General features: G+C 41.7%; 1 protein-coding gene across 2 annotated transcripts in view; it reads right to left on the reverse strand.

Moving 5' to 3' along the window:
• The window catches only part of LOC138268424 (semaphorin-7A-like), a 187,968-nt gene that overhangs the window by 128,171 nt on the left and 33,482 nt on the right, over window positions 1-26,315 (reverse strand). The window contains exons 2-3 of one of the 2 annotated variants that reach the window (XM_069218045.1): window positions 25,334-25,473; window positions 21,709-21,771 (exon numbers count right to left, since the gene is read on the reverse strand). In XM_069218045.1, coding sequence (XP_069074146.1) covers window positions 21,709-21,771; window positions 25,334-25,473 — 203 coding nt within the window. Of the gene's footprint in view, window positions 1-21,708; window positions 21,772-25,333; window positions 25,477-26,315 lie in introns of both variants that reach the window. The other variant, XM_069218046.1, reaches the window with a different exon arrangement.

Here is a 26,315-nt window from a genome sequence, read left to right on the forward strand (position 1 = left end):
ATAGGCCAGATAGCCTAAAAGTAGCCTAAGAAGCCCTGCTCCAGTTCCCCAATAACCCCGTGGTCGGCTACCCCCCGATCCCACCCCAAAGCCCCATATAATCCTGCTTTGTGCCCCTTGTGGGAATGGCACATTTCTATGCACCGGTGCCACACGGGAATTAGCTTTGGTCAGTTTAGGATAGTGAAGGTTCATTAGGGCGGGAGGACCTCACGCTGAAGGCTACAGACAAACAGGAAGACTGTAGAGCAGGAAGAGCGAGAGAGAGGGGAGACCCTGAATGTGTTTTAAACCTGTGGTTCATATGCTGGTAATATACTTCAGCATGTCATTTTATTGGTCAAAGTTCATTCGATAGAATTATCAAAATGTAAATCTTTTTGTGAGGAACCTTTCAGTTCTCAGTCAGGGCTAAAATGAATGAAACATTAACAAAGCCAATAAAGCCTGCACAGACACACATTCATGCATCCTTTGAAATAAATCGCACATACATACCAATAAACAGATGTAGCTACACACATACAGACATGTTTAGAGGTGCACGGATAACATGGGTGCAAAAGGCGCAGCAGCACTGGAAACTAAACATGTGAAGGGACACTGCATCAGATGCTTCAGTCATAGCTAGGGCTACTGGAATTATGCAATTGTGTGGCTGAAGCATTTTCCAAATAATTATGTATTTCCGCATTTGCCATATAACTCTTCATCTGCTGCATAATATGCTGAGTGTACCCCAAAATTGTTTTGATTTTAGCTCAGATTACAACCTACTAAAAATACAAGAACATGACAGTGGAAGGCGCTTTGCAAGTTGACTGTTTATATTTCCATTGCCTTTTGCTATATTGGGTGTTATGATGTTACTAATGAAGTCCAGTGGCCCTGGTTGTAGCTGCCAACCACCAACCCCAATTACCACTTTTATTCCAAACTGGTGGAGTAGGAGGTATTTGCTTGATTGCATTTGGGTCTATAGCAACCTTGGTGTATACCACTGTATGCACATTCAGAGCACACAACTAAAGGCATCCATGTTCCCATCGGAGGCATGCACTATAGGCTGCACTTTTACTAGAAATGTAGGGCCTGGTGGGATTCTCAAAATCGGTGAACTTGAGACACATATATGTAGTAGTTTGCGGATTCCAAAAACGGAACTCTGATTGGATACAGATTTTCAGTTTGAAAAGTGTGTTTTGGAGTGGCCCCTTCCAAATCGCAAATCAGTATGAGATGTATCAATTTTTTTCAACTAATCCAGTAATAAAACTTTGAAAATATACCAACTCATTAGTTGGGATGCTAACCCATTCTTAAAAGGGAAGGGGCCCCCTTTGGATTCCTTGACTTTGGTGGATGTAACCAAAAAAAAGTTTGATGTGGAGTAAGCAGTTGTCAAATGGACCACTGCTATCTCTCAAGCAAGCTAAAAATAATAAAAAAAATAAAAGTGCATCTATGTTTCCCTTAAAGAAAGCTGGCTGCATTAAAAAAAAACATTTATCTAAAGTAAACCACAGACATGGTAGTCTGCTGAACTGAGTCAGTGGTCTTTATCTGCTGTCACATTTTTTGTTTCTAAGAGTAATCCATACCTTTATCAAGCCATTCGTGGGTTTTTCTTATACTGTTGTGCTAAAAAAAAAAGCTTTGAGTAGGAAATAAAGTGAGGGGTGAATGCCTAGATGCCTAATCAGTGATTTATGTAACCTTAACATTTGACTCTTGTGAAAGAAAATGCTGCTTGAGGAGATATTAGGTGAGTGTTCATATCAATTCACTTTTTATCCTTTCTTTGGAGTAAACACTTCAACTCTGATTTGTTTGTCCAGACATCCAGATCAAAACCCTTGGTACTTTGCCCACACCAGCCAATTTTTTATGTATTTTTTCTGGGACATCCCCTAGCCATATATATCGGTTTATCTAAACTCATGCAATGGTCCAGTCCCTTTTTCGATTTATTGACTGCTGGGGGCTCAATGTTTTCCCATCTCCGTGCCATTTTGGCTCCCAATAATCCCTAATTTAGTTGGGCTGTTTTGTATCTGTCCCTATTTAGGTCGTCGCTCATATGTAGAAGTGCCAATTTAGGATTTAGGATTTTCTACCCAAGAACAGCGCTTAAGCAGGTTAGGACACTGTCTGAAGATTCTAACACAGACACTTGTTTCAGCTTATCTTTTCCCCAAAGCATGGTTTGTTCCTTAGGTCTGCTGCCCCAGCCCATCTTGGAGAGGGTGAAGTTCCATGCCTTTATCACTACCACGGTTGCCAGGGGGAGCGTCAAGTCCTTCCACCCACTATATAGGACGAAGTGGAACAGGAGTCTTCACAGGGCACATTTTTCTGTTGCATCAGCCGGGTCAACTTGGGTATTGTTCCACCAGTCGTTAATAATCAGTAGGTGTGGTGTCTTGTAGTAGCCTTTGACATCGTCCATCACAATCCCACTCACATAGGTTGACTTAATGCACTTTGCTTGAGCTGCGCGGGGACACCCTTTAACAGGAGGCCATTCTTGTTGGCTTTGGGTCCGCTGAAATTGTTTATCTGAAAGACTACTATGTGAAAAGAACAATTCTTTCTTTGTATGTTGTGCAAGGTTTCATGACGAGTGTGAATAGGACACCAGTCAATTTTCACCAGCTGTCTTTTTACAACAAATTTCTAAATCAGGACCTTAGTGAGGAAGTGTTCATTTGACTCTAAAACGTGTGTAAATTGGGAATTATTATGATATACTGCTGGAGCTGCGTAGATTTTGCTGCAACCCCTAGCATCACAGTCTTGACCTATGTTTTCATAACATGGCAATGTATTGGGTGTTTTACCATTATACTAATGTAAAGTGGTGCATTCAAATTCAATAATAAAGTGCATTCATTGTAGTGTTAGGAAAACTGTATTTAGTGTGCCTTAATCTTATTAAATGAAACATAATTATTGGATTGTTTTTAATAACCATCCTCATGTTAATTGAGTGTATTTGTATTATAAACAATAACAATTTATGCGAAGTGTGCACTAATGTTTTATAGTTAATGTTGAAAATGTATTTCTTAGCCATATTTAGACTCTCGTATTAACGAATCCTGAATTTATTTAACCTAACATGATGTTTCCTTTAAAACTATGTAACTGACTTTTATATAAAGGTAGAAATAAATATGTGCACAGTATAACATGGAATTAAATGTGCATGAGTTAATAATATTCTAAATTGCTATGAGTAGGCCTGATTTCTTTAATGTGAGAAACTATTTCCCATTTCTGCTAATGTGTCATTTCATTGCAGGTGCATGCTCACGAAATGTTAGTTTGGAAATAGATGTGCTATGGTTTTACTAATAGAAAGTCTGAAAAAAAGTTCTTCATAAAAGAACGTGAAGAAACCAAGTGTGAGAATACTGTTCCTTATTCATAAATGTTGCAAACGATATCTAGAAGACCAAGGACAGCAATGTTCTCAGGGCTGCTCTGGGAGAGAAATAATTTGTAGCAGGTTTCACCATGGGACAAGAGAGTACAGTGGAGCTCCTGATTGAAGGTGTTACCTGATCGAATTTTGTGGTATTAATTAGGACTTTCACAGATTGATTTTAGGACACTTTCCCTCAGACTTTGAGAGGTACAGACCTCTGAATTTTCCCTTTATCCCCCATGCTTTTCTGAGTGTGGCTTAGGCTAAGAAGACCCTTGACTTATGTCCCATTCATTTTTGCCTTCCTTCCATTATTTCATTTTTCATCTTTATGCCTTTTTCAGACAGATCTTTTTTTCCAATAGCTTAGACTCTCAAAGAATTTCCCCAATTGCTCTATAGATTAACTTATTAAGATGTTTTTAACTTGCACTCATGCGTAAAAGAAATAACCAAGACTATTTTCTGAGCATCAAAGCGTCACAGTTGCTTCTTTTTAACACTCAATTCTTTTTAAGAGCTATTTTATTTTATTTTATTTTAGCGATTTTGATACAATATTCCGACAGTTTGTCTGGAATGTAAAAGCACCTAGGATGAAGTATTCAACTTGATATCACACAGGGTCGGCTGGCCCGTCCCCATATTCAAACTTATTACGAGGCAGCTCTCCTAGGTATACTGGTGAGAACATTTGATAATGAAGGGACAATTAATTTGTTTTTTCTAGATGCAATGATGCAGAATGCTGGAACTCAGCTTCCAGTTTTTATCAAGGTCCCGAGATTTCTGAGAAAAACAGATAATAAGCTATTACAGGATTTGATTGCTCGGTTGATCGCATTATATCTCTCCAATCACATTTAATCCGGTTATACATTTCTTAAACTTCAAGAGGCCTGGTATGCGGGCTTCTTAATTCCTTCCTCACAGGTTAGATATTGAAATCTCTGTGGTTTCAAATAGGTAGGGCATTTTCTGTTACTGGGTAAATGTTTGACATGGCTAGATATTTGTGCCTGGTGTGGTGACTACTGGAAGCGATTTTCAACAGATAGCTCATTTCTTGCAGACTCATTACCAGGATCTTATCCAAGATACACATCCTGTGCTGCACGGGCTTTTCAGGTCTAAACTCTTGGGTATAGGGGACTGGTATAAGCTATTACGTAACCAAGGGTTGCGGCGGTCTCCGTCCAATTTCCTAGACAAAATCAGCGAGGCTACATGGTGTCGGTTTTCGAAGGATGTTTGGCAAACTTTATCACTTGCAGGCCATAAAGCCTTAAGGGCAGCAGATTTTAAAAGGATGGAATTTTCTCCCTGATGGATGGGATATTACCGCCATCTGCCTTGCATAGAATGTCCTCCTCAGTAGAGGGTCAGTGTTTTCGGTATAAGCAGCAATGTGCAGGGGCTTGACTGCATTTTTTATATTCTTCCTCTAGATTGGTGCATTTTTGGCATCATCTTTCTTCAGCTTTGAGCTGGGCTCTTGGAGTTGAAATAGATTTGGAACCGTCATTGATCCTCTTTGACTTTACTAGACAGGCTCAGTGTTCCGTAATGAGCAAACCAGCACAATTATTCTTGTCAATTGCACGATCTATTGCCAGTTCTTTAATTTTACAATTCTGGTGTATGGATAGGGTTCCATCTTATGATGACAGGTTGAATAAATTATTCAGAACAAGGAGGTTTGAGGAGGCCTATGCCAAAAGGGTTGGAGACTTAAAGAACTTCTCTGCTTTATGGCATTATCTGGAATTCATTAAACATGTGGGAGTTGGTTTCTTATTAGGTAAATTATTGCAGTAATGCCACACTTTTTTTGCAAATCTGGGTTTTGGATAGGCCCTGGTAATAGTAGACTATGCAGGGAAACAATATTTAATCGGTATCATATTAGCAATTGAACTAGTAGCACTGAGTCTGCGTACTACCTTTACGATTTATCATGAAATGTGTATAGCTGTTATTTCTTTCAATTTTTAGTATTTTGCTACGTTTCAGTCACTCAATGCTTGATGCATTGTTGGATCGGATTTTTGGGATTTAACTACTTGTAGATGTCCATTATGCATTACTTTGGATCCTCAGTCCAATTCTGAGATGAATGGGCGCGATCTCTCGCCTCTTTATTGTCTTTACAGTTTAGCACACTTTACTAGTTTGAGGATATGCATCATAGGTAATTGCACTGGATGTTTTTATCTATTAGCCACTTCTGGATTTTGTTAAAGCAAATTTGTACAATCTGAGTCCATCAGGAGACTAGCTTTCTAGGGAGATGGAGAAGTCTAAGGGTTTTTGTGTGTTGCTGCTTCTACTCTGTGTTTGCACTTTAGCACATGTTCACTTTACTATATCTCTGTACTGGAGATCTCTATTTTGAACTTGCTAAAGCGCATTTGCACAATACGAGCTCACCAGAATTTTAGAATTGTAGCCTTGAATGGAGATGGGAAAGGTTAATGGTTTATAAGCGCTTTTTTTTGCTTCTTTGTCTAAAGTGTTTTTCTCTTTTTGTTATTCTAAATCTTAATAAATGGTAGTGGCAGCAGAGGCCTGCATTGAAAATGGTCTGCCACCGAATCTAACAATATTAAAGGTTACATTAGAGCCATTATTAACAGCACTTGTAGAGAGGCACAAATGGACATGAAAAACCCATCTGACGCCAACTAACCTCACCCCCAGTCAGGCAGCTGCTCCTACAAAGAGCAATCACCATAGACAGCCCAGTGGCTGGTGAACAGTGGGATTCATCAAGGGGAGTATTAGGGCAGGGAGCCAAGTGAGAAGAATAAGAGAAGGTGGTGAGAAAAGGAAATGGAGGACAAGACAGAAAAACGACGGGAAAGAATGAGAACAACAGGAGAGGGAAGGGGAAGGTGAACGTAAGGTACATGGCATGATAGGGATTGGAAAGATAGAGGAAGAAAGTTTAAAGTAACTGGAGTAAAAGGATGAACAAGAGAGGGGTGGGAGAATGTTACAAAAACTCAGCAGAGAGTGAGGAAATATAATTTCAGTGGGGAGAGATGAGTATATCAGAGGAAGAAGATGTGGCAAGAAAAAATAATTTTACGTTTATAGTCTACTGTTGGTGAGAAAAGGAATGGGTGAGTGTGAAATAGAGGGAAAAGAGGATGAGTATAGAATGGATGGTAGACTTAAGGTGGATTGGATGGCAAAAGAGGTATGAAATCCCCAGAATGAAAAGGGAGACAGAAAAAGAATAGGCAAGTAAGAGCAGAAAGTGGGTGTGTGAGGGACGGAAAGAAACAGCTAGCGATAAAGCAGAAACGACTGGGATGTACAAATAGTCACACACAGAGATGAACGACAGCTACAGATAGAGACAAAGACAGCTCGACATAATACATGGAGCACATGTAGAGGCAGAAATATGATGTAATGTAATAGCACATTCATTACTATTATTTAGCCCCTTTCAAAATCGGTGACAAATAACACTGCCTACTGGTGCGCATATTGCTAAAGAATGTGAAACCTGCTCATCAGGGACTGAGCGGCTGCAAGAGCTTCTGTTGGAGGAAGATTGCTATGTTGGGCACATTTTATATGCTTTCTGTATTTAGATGACCTCATATTTAATGTTTAGGTTGTCCCTTACAGACTACCTTCTGCTGTGTGTTTTTATTTTATGGATTGTTGGAGCAACATGTAGAATGTTCTTATATTTGAAGTAAAAATACATTTTAATACTATAGTGGACATACTTTAATGCAGTGCTTCCGAAACATTTTAGCACCACGCCCCACTTATTAGAACAACAAGCTTTCAGGACTCACCTAGCTCTAATGACCATGAGGTAGGCGATTATTTAATGTAACTAAAGCATTGTGTAGCAGCACACTCATTTAAAGACAGAACATTTCTGTTGAAATGGCCACTAAATTTGCACAGACATATGGTTTTACTGATAATACTATAATGAACACAAATGATAGTGTTCGGGGTAATCGTGGTTCAGTGAATATTTATCATTTGTGCTTCTCCAAGTAAAGTGCCTTGAATTGTTCTGATCGTATTAACCCCTTGGCCGACACTGGAGAGTTAAATAAAGGCCCCTCAGGTGCACTGCACCAAAAGGAGTCCTTTATTTCATTTCAAGATGAAGCTGCTCAGGAGAGCTTTCCGAGCAGCCTGTGTTTTTGAAACTTTACTGCAATGACGATCAGCACGTTGACATCATTATGTAGAGTGAAAATAAAACAAGCTGAAGGGATTGTTTTACTTTCACTGCATCAGTCTGCAGGGGCACATCTCAGCCCCGCAACAACTGATTGGGGTGGGATAGGTATAGTTGGAAAATGATACCTATTCCTAGTACATCCTTGCTTGAGAGATCGTCACAGGAGTTCAATCCCCAAGCAGGGATCCACAAACTAGGCACCAGGGATGGGGGAGCGGCCTCTTAGACAAGAGCCTGTGCTGCTGCATAATAATTTCCAACTGCAGTCTTTCTTCCCCCCACCCAACCCCAGGGTGCGGATGGGGATCCTTATTCCCTATCTGTCCCCTCAAGTATGGGACGGGGCGGGGGGTATGTCAGGAATTTTTTTTTTTAAATACAGAGGTGGGGCTACCCGGCATGGCCATGTCCCATCACATTTAAATGGGCATCAGTCTTTCTGCCCCACCGGGAACCCACAATCTGCCCTCCCTGGAAAGCCCATTAGATGCCAGGGAAAGGATTTGCATTTAACTATAGGGGTGGGCATGGCCATGCCCCATGCCCGTTTAAATGTGGCATCAGTCTTTCTGCCCGCCGTAGGGGGCAGATGGGGTTAGTTACCCCCAATCTGCACCCATGGGGGCAAAAGGCCCACTAGATGCTATAGAAAGGACTTATATATGTTTTTAAATATAAGGGTGGGGGCTGCCCATTATAGGCATGGCCATGCCTCTAACCCATTTAAATAGTGCATCAGTTTTTCTGCCCCCGCTCTGGTGGCTGATGAAAGCATTACCCCTGATCTGCTCCCAGGGAGCAGAAATCTTACTGGATGCCAAGGAAAGCATTTTATTTAATTTAAAGGTGGGGCTGCCGACCATTGGCATGGCCATGCTCCCACTCTAATTAAATGGGGCATCAGTCTTTCTGGTTCCTGGGGGGCAAAAGGAGGAATTCCCCCGATCTGCTCCGCCAGGGGGGAAGAAAACCCATTAGTTACCAGGGATTTTAGTTTAAAAGAGACATGGGGTGGGTCTGTTCATGGCCATGTCCCACCCCGAAAACAAAGCAGGCAGCTTTTCTGCCCCCCTGGTGACAGATGGGGTGATTACCCCAATCTTCCTCCAAGGAGCAGAAAGCCCAAACGACAATAGGTACTAGATTAATGTTATATCTTATGAGGGGGAGAGCCCCTGCCTTGGATCCTATGCTTCATCCCGTCCCCAGGCCCAATAGACTTGCTGCCCTTCTTGGGGAGATAGGGCATTTAACTCAGACAGTTCTGAAAACTAAACATTCAGGGGAGTCCAGGGTGGTGTGCTTCACATGCATCCTGCATTAGTTTGTTGTCCACAGTGACCTACAAACCTCAAAAGTTGACTAAAAACACACATTTTAATCACCTTTCTGTGAGGAAATCTTCTGTAATCTGCAGAGAGCCAAACATTTCCTACCACACAGCATATCCTAGGTCTTCCGGGGAAAAAAGTATAAAAATGGTACTGCACTTGTGAGGGTGGGGCACAAAGGGCCTTAAAGTGCTACCTGGAGACATCAGTAATAGGGGTAGCTGCAAGATTAAGGGCCATGTTTGGTTGCCACCCATGGAAGCCTACCAACCACAGACATTTTTTGAAAACTAGACAACCAGGAGATTCCAGAATAGTGTGCCTTGTATGAATCCATCAAAGTTTTCTTGCCCACAGTGCCCTGCTCACCTCAATCTTTTGCCTGAAATTACTCATTTTCATTATATATTTTATAATGGATACTTGCGTAATCTGCCTGAATCCACAAAATTCCTACCACACAGCACTACCCTACTTGTGCCAATAAAAACACCGCACCACTTGTGTAGTTGGGCGAAGTCAGTAGGAGTCCCCGCAACAGGTCTCCCATTGACCTTGGTTTGATCTGTTTTTGTCATGGGCACTAGGGCCAGGCACACAAGTGGGGCAGCGTTTTTTTTGGCACAAGTGGGGTGACCAAACAAGACCAAAACAACAAAAATCTAAAATACTCAAGTCAGGTTATGAATTTTTAAATATTAAATCAAAATTCAGTGCTTAGAAGGCAATAGCTCCAAGTGGAGCTATCTGGTCATGCTGGACTGGGGTTAGTCCAACTGCGATGGAACGTAGACTGGGTTCAATAGTTACGCAGACCTGCTTAAAGTACCTTTGTTGCATCGATGCTCAGGAACTATGTGTTGATCTAGAGGTGGGTATGCGTTGTGCTTGCAGGCAATGCATCTTTTCCTGTTTGGGCAATGTCGTTGATGTGTCTATGTTCAGAAGTGATAAATCCTGGTTTTGATGCATCAGTTCTGTGTGGGCCAATCCTGGGCTGTGTTGTATGTCAGAGTCATTGCGTTGCGCAGTCGGCGAGAGGTGTCTGCAGCTTTGGTGCAGGCAACGGCAAAGCTTTGTTTCTGCAGCAGAATGCGTCAGTTCCAAGTGACACACCAGTGTTGTTGAGTCAGTTCTTGGGTTGCAGCACCACACTCACCCCCAGGGCCCAGGACTGTATTTGACACGAATTGGCAGAGCAGGACTCACAGTAGAGGAGCCCAGGTGCTGGTAGCAAGATGCAGGTAAAGTCTTTGATATTCCTGAGACTGCAGAAACAGGAGGCAAGCTTAGTCAGGCCCCTAGAGAAACTTTAGATTACAGGATGTAGAGAGTTAGATCTAGTCCTATAACTCCTAGGCAAGAAGTAGTAGGCAGCAGGCCAACACGGCAGAGCAAACTTCAAAGTGGAATTCCCTCCTGACAGCACAGCGGTCCTTCTTCCTGGTAGAATGTCCTCAGTGCAGAGGTGTTCTGAGTATATGGTGTCAGAGGCCAAGTACTTATACCCAAAATGGCCCTAGTTGTAAGGGTAACTTTAAAAGCATTCTCTGAAGTGCACAACATTCCCTTTCAACCCAGCCCTGACTCCAGACTACCATTAGGGGGTAATCAGCCCTTTGTGTGAGGGCAGGACAGCCTATTCAGATGTAAGCGTCAATTCCCTCTCCTTGCACAGGACTGTTACTATGCAGATGTATCTCCTGTCACACCCAGCCCTAACTTTTTGTAGCTGTCTGGAGAGAATGCACATATGTAGCTGTCACCTTAAGCCAGGTGTGTATTCAGAGACGGGCTAAGGCATAGAATGGTTAAAGTAAGAAAATGCCATCTTTCTAAACATGGCATTTTCTGACCTGCAATTTAAAAACCAACTTTACCAATAGCTGTATTTTTAAATTATGAGTCCAGAGACACCAAACTCAATTTTTCTATCATTTCCCAATTGGAAATTACACTTAGAAGATGTTCCAGGGTAGTTCCCAATGTCAGCCTATGGGAGAGATAGTCCTTGCAATAGTGAAAAATAAATTTAAGAGTTTTTTTCTCTACCTGGACATGTTAAAGTTAAAAGTACATGGCCAACTTTTTAAATCCACTGCACCCTGTCCTTGGAGCTACCAAAGGCCTAAATTAGGGATGACTTACATGTAATAAGCATTTGAAATGCAATGGGTCTCCCATTTGTGAGAGTTAGAGATATTGGTATTTTAAATGACAATGTATTTTACCTGTTTGTTTTGGTTTGGAGTGTAGTGGATGTATGTCACGTGCCACAGCAACCCTCCCAGGCCTGTCACTGTAGGAAAGAGGACAGAACAAGGCCACCATTTTGGGGGTGTTTTCTCCTCATTCCTGCCGACTGGCTGTGATACCCTAGAGACGCAACCCATTCAAGTGTGTTTGCCTAAACTTTAATAGCACCAACCAAGCCACAAAGAGGCACCTCTGTGGTATTTAACCCGGAGAATGAGGGGGGTCAAAAGAGTTAGGAGCAAAGAAAAGGGGTCAGCCATATATTTCTGTGTGTTAAACTTTTAAAATAATGATTCCTCTACATTGGCAATACCAGCCTAACTTTTAGAAACATTGATTCTATACAATGAGAATAACAGAAGAGGCAGCTTAACTGCAAATGATTTATAGCAATTTTGTTAAGAATGGCACCTGCTTTGCAGCGCTATGAAATGGCAGAACCTGTGTTACCAAGTGCTATTTAAGAGAAAACAAGTTATTCCCGGACTGCCCCAACACGCATCAGACAAAGATCCCTAGGGGAGAAGATGTGGTGTAAGGGCCAGTGCTACCAACTTTAGAGCTTAAGGGCCAGAGCTGCCGACTTTAGAGATGGGGAACACTGTTCAAGTCTTGGCACCGGCTCAACATCCTGTGATTCTGGGCAAATCACTTAATCAAACCTTGCTACCAAACATGATTGTGTTCTTGTGTAGTGTAACCAGTGCTCTTGTAAAGTGCTGTAATACCTTTGTATCTGGTTCACACTAATTGAACTCTGTTTGAAGAGGACCGATTTACATCCAAAGGCTAGATGTTGTTTGCTATTAAGCTTGGGGCCATGAAGTGCCTGGAGTCACAAGTCGTTTTCCACCATTTTGGAGACAACACTTTTCACCATCTTCTTGCCTAAAACTAACCTATATACTTGGGTGGTGACCATCCAGAGGTTATCAAGAGCATGTGCTATCACCTAGTGTTAAGCTCACTTAAGTCAGTTGGTTAATGCACCCACTGCAGAGGTCTTGACAGAATGAGAATGTCACAGATTAAAATCCTGACATAGCTTTTTCACCTCTTCATCTCTGCAACTCGGTGCAAATGAATTATAGTGATTTTGTTAAGAATGGCACCTGCTTTGCAGTGTTATGAAATGGCAGAACCTGCATTACGAAGCACTATATAAGAAAAAACAAGTTATTTCCAGACAGACCCAGCATGCACCAGACAAAGAACCCAAGGGGAGAGGATGTGGCGTAAGGGCCAGAGCTGCTGACTTTGAGCTGGGGAACACTGTTCGAGTTTCAGCACCGGTTCAACATCCTGTGATTCTGGGCAAATCACTTAATCTCCCCTTGCTACCAAAAATGAATGTGCAATGTAACTGGTGCTCATGTCAAGCACTGTAATTCCTTTGTATTGAATTTGTGCTACCTGAACTCTATTTGAAGAGGCCCAATTTACATCCAAAGGCTAGATTTTTTTGCTATCAATCTTGAGGCTGTGAAGTGCTTGGGTCTGGAGTCACGACTCCTTTTCCACCATTTTGGAGACAACACCTTTTGCCATCTTCTTGCCTAGAATAATGTAGAGAGTTAGATCCAGTCCTATCACTCCCAGGGAAGAAGTAGCAAGTAGCAGGCCAACACAGCAGAGCAAACAGCAAAGTGGCAGTCCCTCCTGACAGCACAGCGGTCCTTCTTCCTGGTAGAATGTCCTCAGTCCTGAATTGCTTGGTTGGTGACCCTCCGGAGGTTATCAAGAGCACGTGCTATCACTTACTGTTAAGTTCTACTCAAGTCAGTTGGTTAATGCACCCACTGCAGAGGTCTTGATAGAACGAGAATGTTACAGATTACAACCTTGACATAGCTTTTTCTCCTCTTCATCTCTTAAAGGTTGATGCAAATTAATTATAGCAATTTTGTTAAGAATGGCACCTGCTTTGCAGCACTATGAAATGGCAGAATCTGTATTTCCAACCTCTATATAAAAAAACAAGTTATTCCCAGAATGGTCCAACATGCACCAGAAAAAGAACCCTAGGGGAAAGTATGTGGTGTAAGGGACAAAGCTGCCAAACTTGGAGCTGGGGAACATGGTTTGAGTCTCAACGCTGGCTCAACATCCTGTAATTCCAGGCAACTCACTTAATCTTCCCTTGCTACCAAAGATTAATGTGTTCTTGTGTCATGTAATCGGTGCTCATGTAAAGCGCTGTAATACCTTTGGGTCTAGTTCACCCTATATAAAACCGCAATAATAATAAATAAATAAAGCGCTCCAATACCTTTGTGTCGAGTTTGCGTTACATAAAACTTGGGGGGAAAAATATATAAAGCCCCCGCAGATGTCGCAAAGAAACAGCAAGATGCCCGAAGCAAAGGAAAACAGAGAAACAGCATACTTCCTTGAGTGAAGCTGCGAGGTAAAGGAAAAAATAGCGCTCCACACTAAGGTACTTTCCCGGTCATACAATAATCCATGTAACAGGTCAGTCTCCAAACAGCAAGACAAGGCAGGACAAACGTGAAGCATTTACTAACTACATCAAGGGATTTTTGCAAGGCAGGCCCAGGAAAGAATTAAAGTGATGGGTGTGGTTAAAGCCCACAGATTAGATCACAACATGTCAAGAAGAGCAACGTTTGTGTGCTGCTATGCTCGACCTAAAAAGGAAGGTTTTGGTCTGGGAAGTGGGTACACTTGCCAGGTCGAAATTGCAGTATAAACTGCACACACAGGCTCTGTAATGACAGGCCTGAGACATGTTTGTAAGGCTACCGTAGTGGGTGGCACAACCAGTGCCGCACACCCATTAGTAGCATCTGACTTACAGGCCCTGGTGCACTTTACTATGGCCTTACTAATACACCAAATATGCCAATCATGAAGAAGCCAATATTACCATGTTGTAGACACAGAGCACATGCACTTTAGCACTGGTCAGAAGTGAAAAGGTGCACAGAGTCCTAAAGCCAGCAAAAAATTATTTCAGCACACAGTCAAAACAGGAGGTTAAAAAGCAAAAAGTCAGGGGGAACCATGCCAAAAGATGGCAAGTTTAACAATTGGCCATTGCCACGAAAGTTAAAGATGAAAACATTGTCACAAATGGCTGTTTGTTCCTACTCACTCCAGTATTTCTGTAGTTTAACAGTTTCTTTGGGAAAACCTTAAGGAATATATACATATGACCCATGGCTGAATTTGTGATTTTGTCTATTTTTCCGAAATATAAGCTTTCATGGAACACCCATGGGTTTCATCCACAAACAAATTTGATTGAAAGCACAAAAATAGGAAAAATGGGTTACCTCTTTAAAAAATGCCAAAACTGTGGTAAAAAATATGTTTTTATTTAGCTCTGCATGTTCCTGAAAGCTGGGAAGATGGTGACTTTAGCACATCAAAATATTTGGTGGTGCTATTTTTTTCTGGAAAAGACAAACACTTTTATCCAGAGCACTTTTTACTTATTTTCCCCCAAAAATCAAAATGTAGCTATATTTAGCTATTTTTTGTCTATGTTCTTGGTTTCCTCCTGGGGAATCCACAAACCCTGGCTACCTTCACACTCTCCAGGATGCTGGGAAAAAAGGACACAAATTTGGCAAGGACAGCTTATGTGGACATTACATTGTGGGGCTTAAGCATGAACTACCCCAGACAGCCAAAAAAGGGCTAAGCATGTGGGTTGGGGCGAGGCTGGGCAGTTAAGGGGTTAAAATCGTTGCTTCCGTGATACTTTAGAATTACAAAAAACGTGCTTCATTTTTGCTTTTATAACTGCAGAATGTGTACAGTTCATCTACAGGTGTCAGGCACAGTTTTGCATTTGAACTCCGCCTTTACAGCACAGAAAATGTGGCAAGATAAATAGAGTTTCAAGGCATCTGTACTTATTGCTTGGACTTTCACGACCCACCAGAAAATTGGGTCATGACCGAACCAGTGTTACCATTTTCCTGAAATATAATTTATGCTTTGTGAACGCCAGAGCAAAGTTTATGTTTTTGGCATCGACTTCGAAAAAATGAATCAGTTTGCATGACTTACACCAATATGCACCATGACACAACACACTGCAATGAACACACTTTTTTGTCGAGACCTGCTGCTGTGTAGAATACCGTACCTTTCAGCCCCACTCCTCTCTCTTGAAGTATCAGTACCGTAGTTTCCATCACTGCACAAAAGTGCCAGTAAGCGAAAACAAACTTCAAGCACCTTGGTGGTGCCGGGAGCTGAACTCAGGGGCAGGAGCCCTTTAAATTTATCTCGCGCTCCCACTGTCGCGGGAAGCACGCTGGTGGTGCCGGGAGCTGAACTCAGGGACAGGAGCCCCCCTGACATCCCTCCAAAGACTTTTGGATTAGGCAGCTCATAAGTGTTGGCGCTCATTTTCAAAATGGACTGCAGCCATACTGAGGGGGGGGGGCCAAGTCCCCCTTCAATAGCGCAGCGCGCCCGTCCTTGACCGCCAGAGACCGGAGGAGGCTGGGCCCCATCTCTCTCATTTCCAGTAAGAGACTAGTTTGTATTTAAGAGAGTAAAGCTTAAATGTACTATTTTTTACGCTTAACCTGAGAAGCCAATATTCATTATTCAGCCCTACCTTCACTAGACCTTCCTCTAAATTCTCCTATTGCAACTGCTAATTGGATATAATTTGGAGGGCTTCATTAAACAAGCTTATAGTCAGCGAGTGGGATGCCCCCACCCCTCAGCAGAGGCTGACAGGTAGGACCAGACATTTTTGAGGCGGGTCCTCCAATCAAAAATAACAAAAGTACCTACCTGTATTCTAGAGGATTTTACCTCCTAGTCTGCTTAGGGACCAAGTAGCCCGTGCCTGGCACTTTAGGTCACTTTAAGCAATACCATCAGGGTAAGAATCCAGAGTCCTGGAATTGGACCTAGTAGAGCCGAAGTATTAAACAGGTGACTAAAGGCATGGGAAAACGTAAGGCATCAGAAGCCCCACGGGGAAGAAGAAAATCACAAAAAAACTCAGGAATGCAGGCGAGAATTGTACTATAGCTGAAACTGATGATCTCATTGAGGAGGTAGAGTCATTATTAAGCAATAGGGCTACCCCTCGGGAAGGTCCAGATAAAAAGATTACCTCCTATTATACAAAGAAAGTTGAAATAGAGAAAGATAAACTGACTGAGAGTGATAGCCAGCAAGAGGGAAAGGTACCGCCCGATATTAGGACAGGTAGCCCCAAAGATGACATAACTCGAGCCATACATCCAATTACCGTAGATAGTACCAGGAAGAAGGGCTGTATGCAGAAGAGTGATGTTGTGTGCTCTAACAAGTACGCAGTCCTGGCAGAACCCGTTACTAATAAAGTACAGAATGCACAGGAGAGGGAATTTGTGGATAAGCTAGATAAAACCATCCCCATAGTACAGTCAGCTATAGAGAAGATATCACTAACCAATCAAGAACTAGAGAATTATCTAAAACACAAAACAAGAAGTTTAGTAGATCTTTATGATCTACTTTTTGGCTTAATCCAGGAAGTTAGGGAGTTAAAACATGAAGTAAGAACCTTATCAGCTACTGTGGAAAAGGGGGGGGACAGGGGAACTCAGAGTGAAAATGAGAACCCATTAGCACCACTACACGCACAAGGTAGATCTATACGTCCTCAAAGTTTGAATGCCCACCCAAACCCTATCCCAGCTATAGCTAAGATTTTACATCGACCACAGGGATGCATGAGAGGGGTAAACGAGGGAAATATTGGATTGCCTAATTATCCTATAAGCAAGGCTGGAGTTCTATGCCAAGAACCAGGGAACTTTCGAAGAGAACCCCGCCTGGAAACAGGGCTACAAAAAGAAAAGGTGGAACCTACCTTGAAACCCTATACCCTAGCACATAATGTTCTTATCCCTCCCATCACACAGAGCCGTTACTTTGAGGGGAAAAAGAGTCCCACTAGGACTAATGTTGTTTATCTGTTAAATGTTCCGAAATTGGCCCAGAATAGCATAGAAGATGAGGATTCCCTAAAGAATAAGCTTATACACTGGATCAGATATAAACGACACTGCCTATCCATAATCCGCTCAGATATTATGAGGGCAGAAAGAATGCCAGGAGATACGGGGAAGTAGGACGTTGTTGTACTGACATTCAAGGATGGAAGATTAACTGAAGGTCTGATTGACATGGAACAGAGAACCACTGCCCCCAAAACTAATGCTATGAGATTTAGCCCGGATCCATTCATTATCAAACCTATAGTCCAGAGGGTCAAGCATAATATTGGGGGAACGCAAATGAGAAATGGAGATTCTGATCTTGAAACAGTGGATTGACTAACCCAATTAGATCAGGTATATGTGGGACCAATTGGGGACTCAATAGTAGCTGAGCCCCATAAAGGGAATAAACACCACGCTAGAGGGGAAGGGAGTATAGGGGAGTATTTGCCCCGCAGGAATGAATTGACCACATCCCTGAGCCCCACTTCTAACGTCACGACCTCAAATGGAAGGGGAATAGTCACTATGATTTCCTGGAATGTAGCGGGCCTAAAAAGTAAGCTCATAGATCCTGAATGGCAGGACTACATCGATCAATATCATGTTTGTCTCTTCCAAGAGACCTGGCTTAAGGATCCACCGCACAAATTGGGATATAAAACCTTTTTTATTAGTGCAACTTCAGCAGCCAGAGGGAGGCCGTCTGGGGGGTTGGTTGCATGGGCGAAAATTTCCCTAAATACTGAGATATGTACACAAGTCACAGAGTCTGAAGATATTCTGTGGTTGGTATTGGGAAATACAAATAAGGTGATATCCCACTTGTTCAATGTGTATATAAGGCCTAGAAGGGCAAATCTGGAGTCACCCGAAGTAGAATTATTAGATGGCTTGCTCAAAAAGATTCCAGTAGGAGAGACAATTATGATAGGGGCCGATTTTAATTGTAACTACGAACCTATAATTATATATAGCAGAAGACGAAGATCTAGCAAGAGCAATCCCCCATCTAACAATAGAAGAAACTGTCCCCAGTGCTGTGGCCGCTTTGCAACTTATGGGCCTCACACTAAAGCACGGACTGAGGGCGTGTAATGGTAGAGTGGGCCAAGGCGGCCTTAATATGGATACTTTTCAGAGAGGCAATACAACCTCGAAAATAGACTATATTATGCATAGCACAATTACATGGGAAAGAATAGTGACTTTTAAAATAGACAAAAGGAGGGAAAGCGACCATTTTCTGCTAATAATCGAACTTAGGGGCTACCTCCTGGATTTGGAATATATAGAACATGATAAGGTGGAGTTACAACCCACTCTTAGCAATAATAGAAGGGTTGTAAAATGGCCGGCAATATTAGGCAATTTGGGCGTCATGACAAATATCTATAATATATACGCTGATCTTTTGGAATCTCACGCTCACAAAAATTGTATTGATATCCCCATTATGGCCATCCATCAATCAATGAGCACTGCACTAAGACCCTACCTCACCAAACAGATACAGCAAAAGCATATAAAGGGGAAGGTGCAAACCACCCCATCCAGTCCATGGTATACCACCGAATGTAGGGAGGGGAAAACAATATTGGTAGAGGCCCTAAAACAAAAAAATCCACTAGCCGTACAACAGGCAAGGGCTGGCTATAAGAAAATACTGGCTACAGCCCCAAAAAATTGGGAGGACCAAAAATGGCATGATTTGCTGGAAGCAGCCAAACGTAATGACGCAATGACTTTTTGGAAAATAGTTACTCACGGCAGTAAAGAGGGGATATTCAACACAGAACACCATATAGACTCCAAAGCGTGGGTTAACCATTTTACATACCTTTATTCTGATCCCCCCAATCTTGACTCTTATCCCTCCCAGCACAAAGATCTAGCTACTAGGGGCATTTTATCTGATATACAATTCAGTTTGGAGGAAACGGTGACTGCCATTAAAGCGATCAAAACAGGCAAAGCCCCCGGTTTGGATAAGATCCCTGGGGATCTGTTCAAACATAGTATAGAAACATGGGCGCCCTATATAAATCTACTAAGCAATGCTATAGCAAGGGGAGGTCCAGTACCTGAGACATGGAAAGGGGCAGAAATAATCCCAGTCTATAAAAAAGGATCTAGGGAAGATCCTGGGAATTATAGGCCAATCAGCCTCATTAATGTTATGCAATAAATATATGCTAGGCAGTTGCTGAATAGAACTAGCTGCTGGATAGAAGAAAACAGTATATTGACTATATATCAAGCAGGATTTAGACAGCAGACAAGTACAATCGATCAGGCCTTTAGGCTACTAGCAATAATGTGGAAATACACTAAATTAATGAAGGGCCATCTCTACATTGCGTTCGTGGATTTGCGCGCGGCCTTTGATCTGGTGCCAAGAGACTCATTATGGGCTGCGTTAGGGAAACAGGGCATGCCGGGAGTCTCCTGCGCCAGATAGAGAGGTCGCACGAAAATACATATGCAAAGGTTCGGTGGGGTCCAAAGGGAGAGCTGACAGACTCAATACCCATTAAGAGGGGGGTGAGGCAGGGCTGTGTGCTTGCCCCAACTCTCTTTTCATTATATATTAATGATCTGGTAGAGTACCTAAAACAGAGTAATCATGACTCGCCAAGACTGAATGGAGATCCAGTTCCTGCCCTCCTTTTTGCAGACGATACCATCTTAATATCCCAAACTCCCATGGGTCTACAAACCCTACTAGGGAAGTTCAGTGAATACTGTAGCTCGAAGGGGCTAGAAATAAACACAAATAAGACAAAATATCTGACCGTTAACCCCCATAAAGCACTCAAGAGAAATATTCTGATTAGAGGGCGGGAATTGGAACGAGTAAAAAACTTTAACTATCTAGGGATATTGTTGGACGCCAAGTTGTCATGGACGCCGCATGTCAACAAAGCTGCAATCTCCTTAGCCCACAGTTCCATGGCGATTAGCAAAAATCACAAAAGCTCAAGATCCCGGATAGTTTCACCAGTGTTTGAGATCTATAGGTATAAAGCGCAGGCTGCTGCCTTATATGGTGCTGAGCTCTGGGGAATCACAAACTTAACCCCGCTGGCAATCCAGGAAAACAATTTCATGAGGGGGGTATTGGGATTGCCTCCATCTACTCCATTGATTCCTCTAACTTATGACATTAACATGAAACAAATAGGCAAATTGGCAGCCCTGAGGCCATTGCTTTATTGGTGTAGACTTTGGACAACTCCTGAACTGATCCAATATAGGCAAGTACTAATTGAGATCATGGATCTGGATAAGACTGACTCCCTTCCGTGGCTCCACCACATAAGGCACTGGTTCTAAAATCTAGGGCTGAAATCCTATTGGGAAGAACCGCATACACTTACAACACAATCCAAGATTCGACTAAAGCAAATATATTGGGACTTCTCTCTAACCAGCCCCCTTCACAGCAAGGACCTAGGTAGACTGACCTCAAGTTTCTTGGACATTAAACCAATACCGAGAGCTGAGGAATGGATAGACACAATCCAACCCAGGCGAGCAAAAGTACTATTTATGAAGTTTCGATATGGGATTCTCCAGGTCAGGGCATTTACTATTAAATGGGGCCCCCAGAGTGAGAGAAGACACGAGGCGACATATGGGTTGTGTAATATGGGACCTCTGAAACTGCGGATCATGTTTTCCTAACCTGTAAAGCCTACGACAAACCAAGGAGAAAATCGATTCAACCTATCTGCAGGAACGTAGGAATCAGAAACTATAATGAAGCGGCTAGATTCTTGAGATCTAGTACCTTCCATTTGTTGTTTTTGGTATAAGCCGGTTTCTTTTAGCAATTTCATTTATCAGAGACAAGGCGGGCCTGAGACTTTAGGTGTTCTAACCCCGATAAACCCCTACAGATAAATTTATGATGCCTGAAATGGCAAATGGGATCTCTTTCTTGCAAGTTAATGGACTCCGGATAGACATTATGCTTAGGATGTATCATCAACTAATTTACACAAAGTGAGATTTCAAATGACCATTTTTTGCACTCATGGAGTTTTTCTTTTTTTCTTTTCTTTTTATAGTCGTCAATTGTTATAAAATGGTTATCTAGCCTTCTATTGTAAGCCCATGGGACATTGATAATGCTTTGGGCAGGACACAAACTATAGAAACATTTGGCTTTTTAGTGTAAGGACTTATGATAACTGATTGTAATCTAAGGTTTTTTAGAAGTACTATTTACTACTCATGTAATTATTTTTCTACTTTTTATAGTATTTATATAACTATTTATTATTTTATGATGATGATCATTCTGATGTTTTACCCTTTCATGGCTGACAGCCGAATAAAGGTGTGTGTGAGAAAACAAACTATGTCGGAGCAAATAAATGACCTTAGTGGATAAAACCAGAGTAGGATGGTGTGAAAGCATGCAAGGTGACTGGAGTAGCCATCCAACATGTTGTGCCAATGCCCTGTAGGAGCTCACTTTACCTTTGAATTTGGATATTTGGTTTTGCAGTCTTTCTTCGTTTTTTCATCTGCACTGAACCGAATCTGAAAAAAAGAACAAAAGCGGTCTAATTTACACCACCATCTCATAGAGGCAGCTCCATGCTCCCCTCACCCTCTCACCTCGGAAGCTGTATTTGCGGTCTTATGTATTCCTTACCAAACAATTGCGTCGTAGAAGGAGTACCAGGATCTCATGATGAAAGATGGAATGAGAACTCAAGTAGGCCAAGGGCGTGTTACCGTAGTCTATGTGGGGCCTAGAAGCCACTGTATTTGGTATGATCAGGCTACTTTATTTGTCCAAGGCCAAAAAAATAAGCATAATTGAGATGAGCAACAGCCAGTCCCATGAGTGATGGACCTCGAGTCAGTTCAGTTTGTGATATATTCAATATGGATGGCAAATATCTGTGTGTATTACTGTGTAAAGGAGCACCCTGGCCCAGTGTCTGTCAACTAAACAAGTCAACAAAACATAAATGGATATAGGCGGTATGGTGGAACAGAAATAAGCTTTCAAGCACAAAGTCCTCAGTTTTACAATCATAGATGGCAGCAGATCTGGATACGACAAACAGCAGTTGTATTTTGTTGTAATTTGTATTTAAAAAAACTTTGAATAAGCAAGCCAAACCTGAGAGCAGCCTTAGAATATTACACAAAGAAGAAAAGAGGCATCAATAAAAAATTTACATAATCAACCCTTACCACACATAATCCTGGAGATATACGAATCTTCAAGTTCAGATTAGACACACAAAGTTTGGATAATGTAGGTGATGTCTCAGCTTCGCAAACATCATCAAGACCATTCTCTTTTCAGTTATAGCCTGCCTGCTTCCGTCCAGGGAGAAGTACAGAATTATCTGCACTGTACATCAGTGGACAGCTCCAGTGGCTATGGTTTTGAGAATTCCCTGCGGAATTTGAGTCAGTAAGTCCTGGTCCACTCAGTTATTCCGTATCCTGTGGAATTTTACTCATAATAAGGGGATATATGCATGGCGATGTCAGCTAGAATCGCTAATTATGGCCACCCTGTACACATTACTCTCACAACTCATAATCAGGCCCTGCGTGCTGAAAGCCTTGTTTTCCTGAGTCTGATGAAATAATGAAAGTAGTTTTTTCTTTAACCTGTGTGTTATGATGTGTTAAGGTATTGGATATTGTAAAGTACATATGTGTTAAGGTATTGGATATTGTAAAGTACACAAACACCAGCGTTACTTGGAACTGTAGAAGATAACACAACAGGGTAGAAGAGAAAATGTGTCTGCCAAACAAATATGAACAAACAACTTATTTAAGAGTTTAATGCAATTTTAAAAAGTCACATTTTTAATCTGTGCCGACTAAAGGAAGAGAAGACAGCATGCATAATTAGATAGCAGGTTTAGCCCATTCTTAAGCTTCTGCCACAGAAGAGGCTTGGTACCCAAATAAATAGTTCGAACCTTGAGGCCGTTGAGCAAATATTGGCCAGTAGAATGCAAGGCAGGTTAGGCATATGGATATGGAGTTTGGAATTCAGAATGGAAGGAGCAGAGCCATGGATAATTCAATGAAGAATTACTGTGGCTTTGACAAGGACTATGCTCTATGGCAGTCAATGTAGCTGAACGAGAATAGATGATACAAGTTCCCTGACAGAGGACCCTGAATGCGATGCGACGCGTCACAGAATTCTAAACAAATTGAGGTCTTTTTATTAATTATTGGATAGGGCAAAGTATCATGGGTTAATATTGTTGAGCTGCAAATGAATTATAGCAGTCGCCACAGACTTTTGATGGTCTTCTGAAATAAGCAGCATGATTTTTTCAAATATTTGATAAGCCAGAAGGAGGCTTGAAGAAAAGCTTGATTGTAGGCAGAAAAAGTGTAATTAGTCTAAATGAGCTTAATAAAGTTAGCACGGAATCCATTAAGGTCTAAACACCCAGAAGAAACCCTGTTCATGTACTTCACTGCTTATATTTGTTGTGCAGAATCGATATGGATGTTTCACTACATAGATTCCAGAAATCTGTAGGCATGTTCTACCACAAATATCACGACAATTCGGAATTCATGAGGCTGTGTGACTACAGGGTTTGTGCAATGCACAAATATGGTGGCCGAGCACAATACATTAAAATGTTTTACTAAAATCCATAGGGATATTTTACCACATATGAGCTGTAATAAGGCGAAATCCATTAAGGATGTCCCACCACAGGTGCTGTCACCATTGTGAATTCATACGCATGTACCATCACTAGTACTGAATCACCTAAGCCCCACGTCAGTTGCTTCTGCTGTTTGCTTAGCAGTGACGCGATGACGGCAGGCTAGCAGTTTCATAAAGCTGAATGAACTTAAAATAGAACCCTCCTTACCAGTCTAGAAGACCTACTTAGACATCAAACAGACAATGTAGTTCTTATGTTTAAAGAGTGAAGTTCTTAAGTATTCTTATTGACCATCTATTCTCCATATGTAGCCTCACTAGTATATTCCTATTGATGGCAGGCCCACACCTAGGCACCAAACACATTTATCAAATCTATGTCTGTCTATGATAAAGTGTACCACTGCTTATCAAACTATTCCTTGGTGGTTTCACCGTTAGTTTAGAATGCCTTAACCAGAAATCTGAAATAATATGACCTTTTCTTGCCAGCCTTGACAAGCACACATTGGCTACTTGTTGCTAAGTGCATTGTTTCTAAATCATCATTTATCAACCACATTTATCGTATACAGAATAGTTCAAAATGCCACTCCACATTTTCTTGTTGCCACACACCATTCACTTACATTACAGATAACAAGAACCCGATAAATTATGATTGGCAGTAGAGCTATCCGAGAAGCAGCAGCGAGGCTCTTGAATGCCTGTGCAGCTCAGAGAGAAGCCTAATAGCCTTACTTTATGTGTGCTGCTAAAATTACAGTTCTTGTAACTTAAATTAGTGTCATAGGTCAATAGATCCACCAGGGTGTTCTCTATTGGGGTACAGTACCTTGCAGAACCCAAACCAATGTTATTCCTCACTCCATATGGATGTCTTTCCATAGTAACGGTGATACTGAGCGATCTACAAGAATTTTCCACCAAGGGTATGCTAACCAAGCAAAATACACAATCAATATGTATACTGAATATAAGCTGCTTGCATGCAGTCCGAAAACAGATGAGAAATGTTTAGTGAATCCTGGTTTTTGGCTTTCACCACTTTGAGCCCGGTACTTGTAGTGTTTTACTTTACTAGTCATACATATGGGACTAAAAGGCCTGGAAAGGAAAAGCAATTCGATCTTAATTAAAGATAAGTTACTGAACACCTAACACGGGCCAACTTAATGGAACCAAATCCTACTGTTGCCCAACAGAGGATAGAGAACCCCACTTTTAGAAATTGTAAGCATGGATCTCAGTCTAAGGAGAACCCTGTTTAGATGTGTTGAAATTGGCAGAATGTGGAAGTGGTGCAAATATCTTTGTCATATCGCGGTGCAGTCATGCACTTGAGAGATCATGCTTCTTCATACAGGCAATGTAATTTCCCTTTGCAACCATGTATCAATGAAAGCAAATAATTAGAGGAATGACACTCACCTGAGTCTCTGTGATCAATCCATCAGTGAATGAGAGGACTCGTACCACTTCGCGCCCACCAATGTACACCTGACTGGAGCCCTCATCATGAAAATACACTGTGTAGTTTTCCACACCTTTAAAGCTCAAAACAGTTGAATCTACTTGGAAAGATAATGGAGAAAAAGGTGATAAAAAATCTTCAGTAAGCGAAGTCCATTTATTCATACTATATCTCTGCATGGAATATAAAACATCTTAGGTATTTATATACTTCTAGCACACTGTATCATAGCATGAAATATGGAACACACTAGACATATTTAAATACCACTCTTACTGTATCACCGTATGGACTATAGACATCTCCAGTCCACTACCTCTTATTTTACTGCATGGAATATAGAACATTCTCAGATATTTCTCTCTCTCTCTCTGTCTGTCTGTCTTTTATTTATATGGGATACAGAACATTTAATCATTTCGTTCTATTCCGTTGTATCAGAAAACAAAACGAAGACCTCTAGACATTTTCAGTACTTTAGGGGAACTAGGAACCCAATATGCAAAGTCCCATTCATAAACCAGAGTGTGTGATTTGCACACCTACTGGTGCGCAACTTGGAGTGCAGTTAGCAAAGTAACAAATGTACCAACAGGTCACACCACAAATTGTACATTCATAAGGGGGATGGAAAATGAATTACATCATGATCATTAGGTAGGTAGGTCACAATTTGTAATCCCTGTGATTTTCTGTGAATGGAGAGATAGTGGCTTGCAATAGACTGCATACCACCACCTTAGCAATTGCTTTTACAAATGGGAAATATATTTTTTAAGCTGACTATATCTATTAAAGAGGCATATGCTGTTTCTAAACTTTCCAGAGGGGGAAGGCAGTCCTCTCTACCCCTGCCCGATCTCCCCGACCCTGACTGATATGGTTCCAAAAGGGTAAGCTACCTCAGAGGAAAAACTTTCTCTTTCAAAACCATATTCT

This window comes from Pleurodeles waltl, chromosome 12, assembly GCF_031143425.1.
Source record: "Pleurodeles waltl isolate 20211129_DDA chromosome 12, aPleWal1.hap1.20221129, whole genome shotgun sequence".
Taxonomy (NCBI): Eukaryota; Metazoa; Chordata; class Amphibia; order Caudata; family Salamandridae; genus Pleurodeles; species Pleurodeles waltl.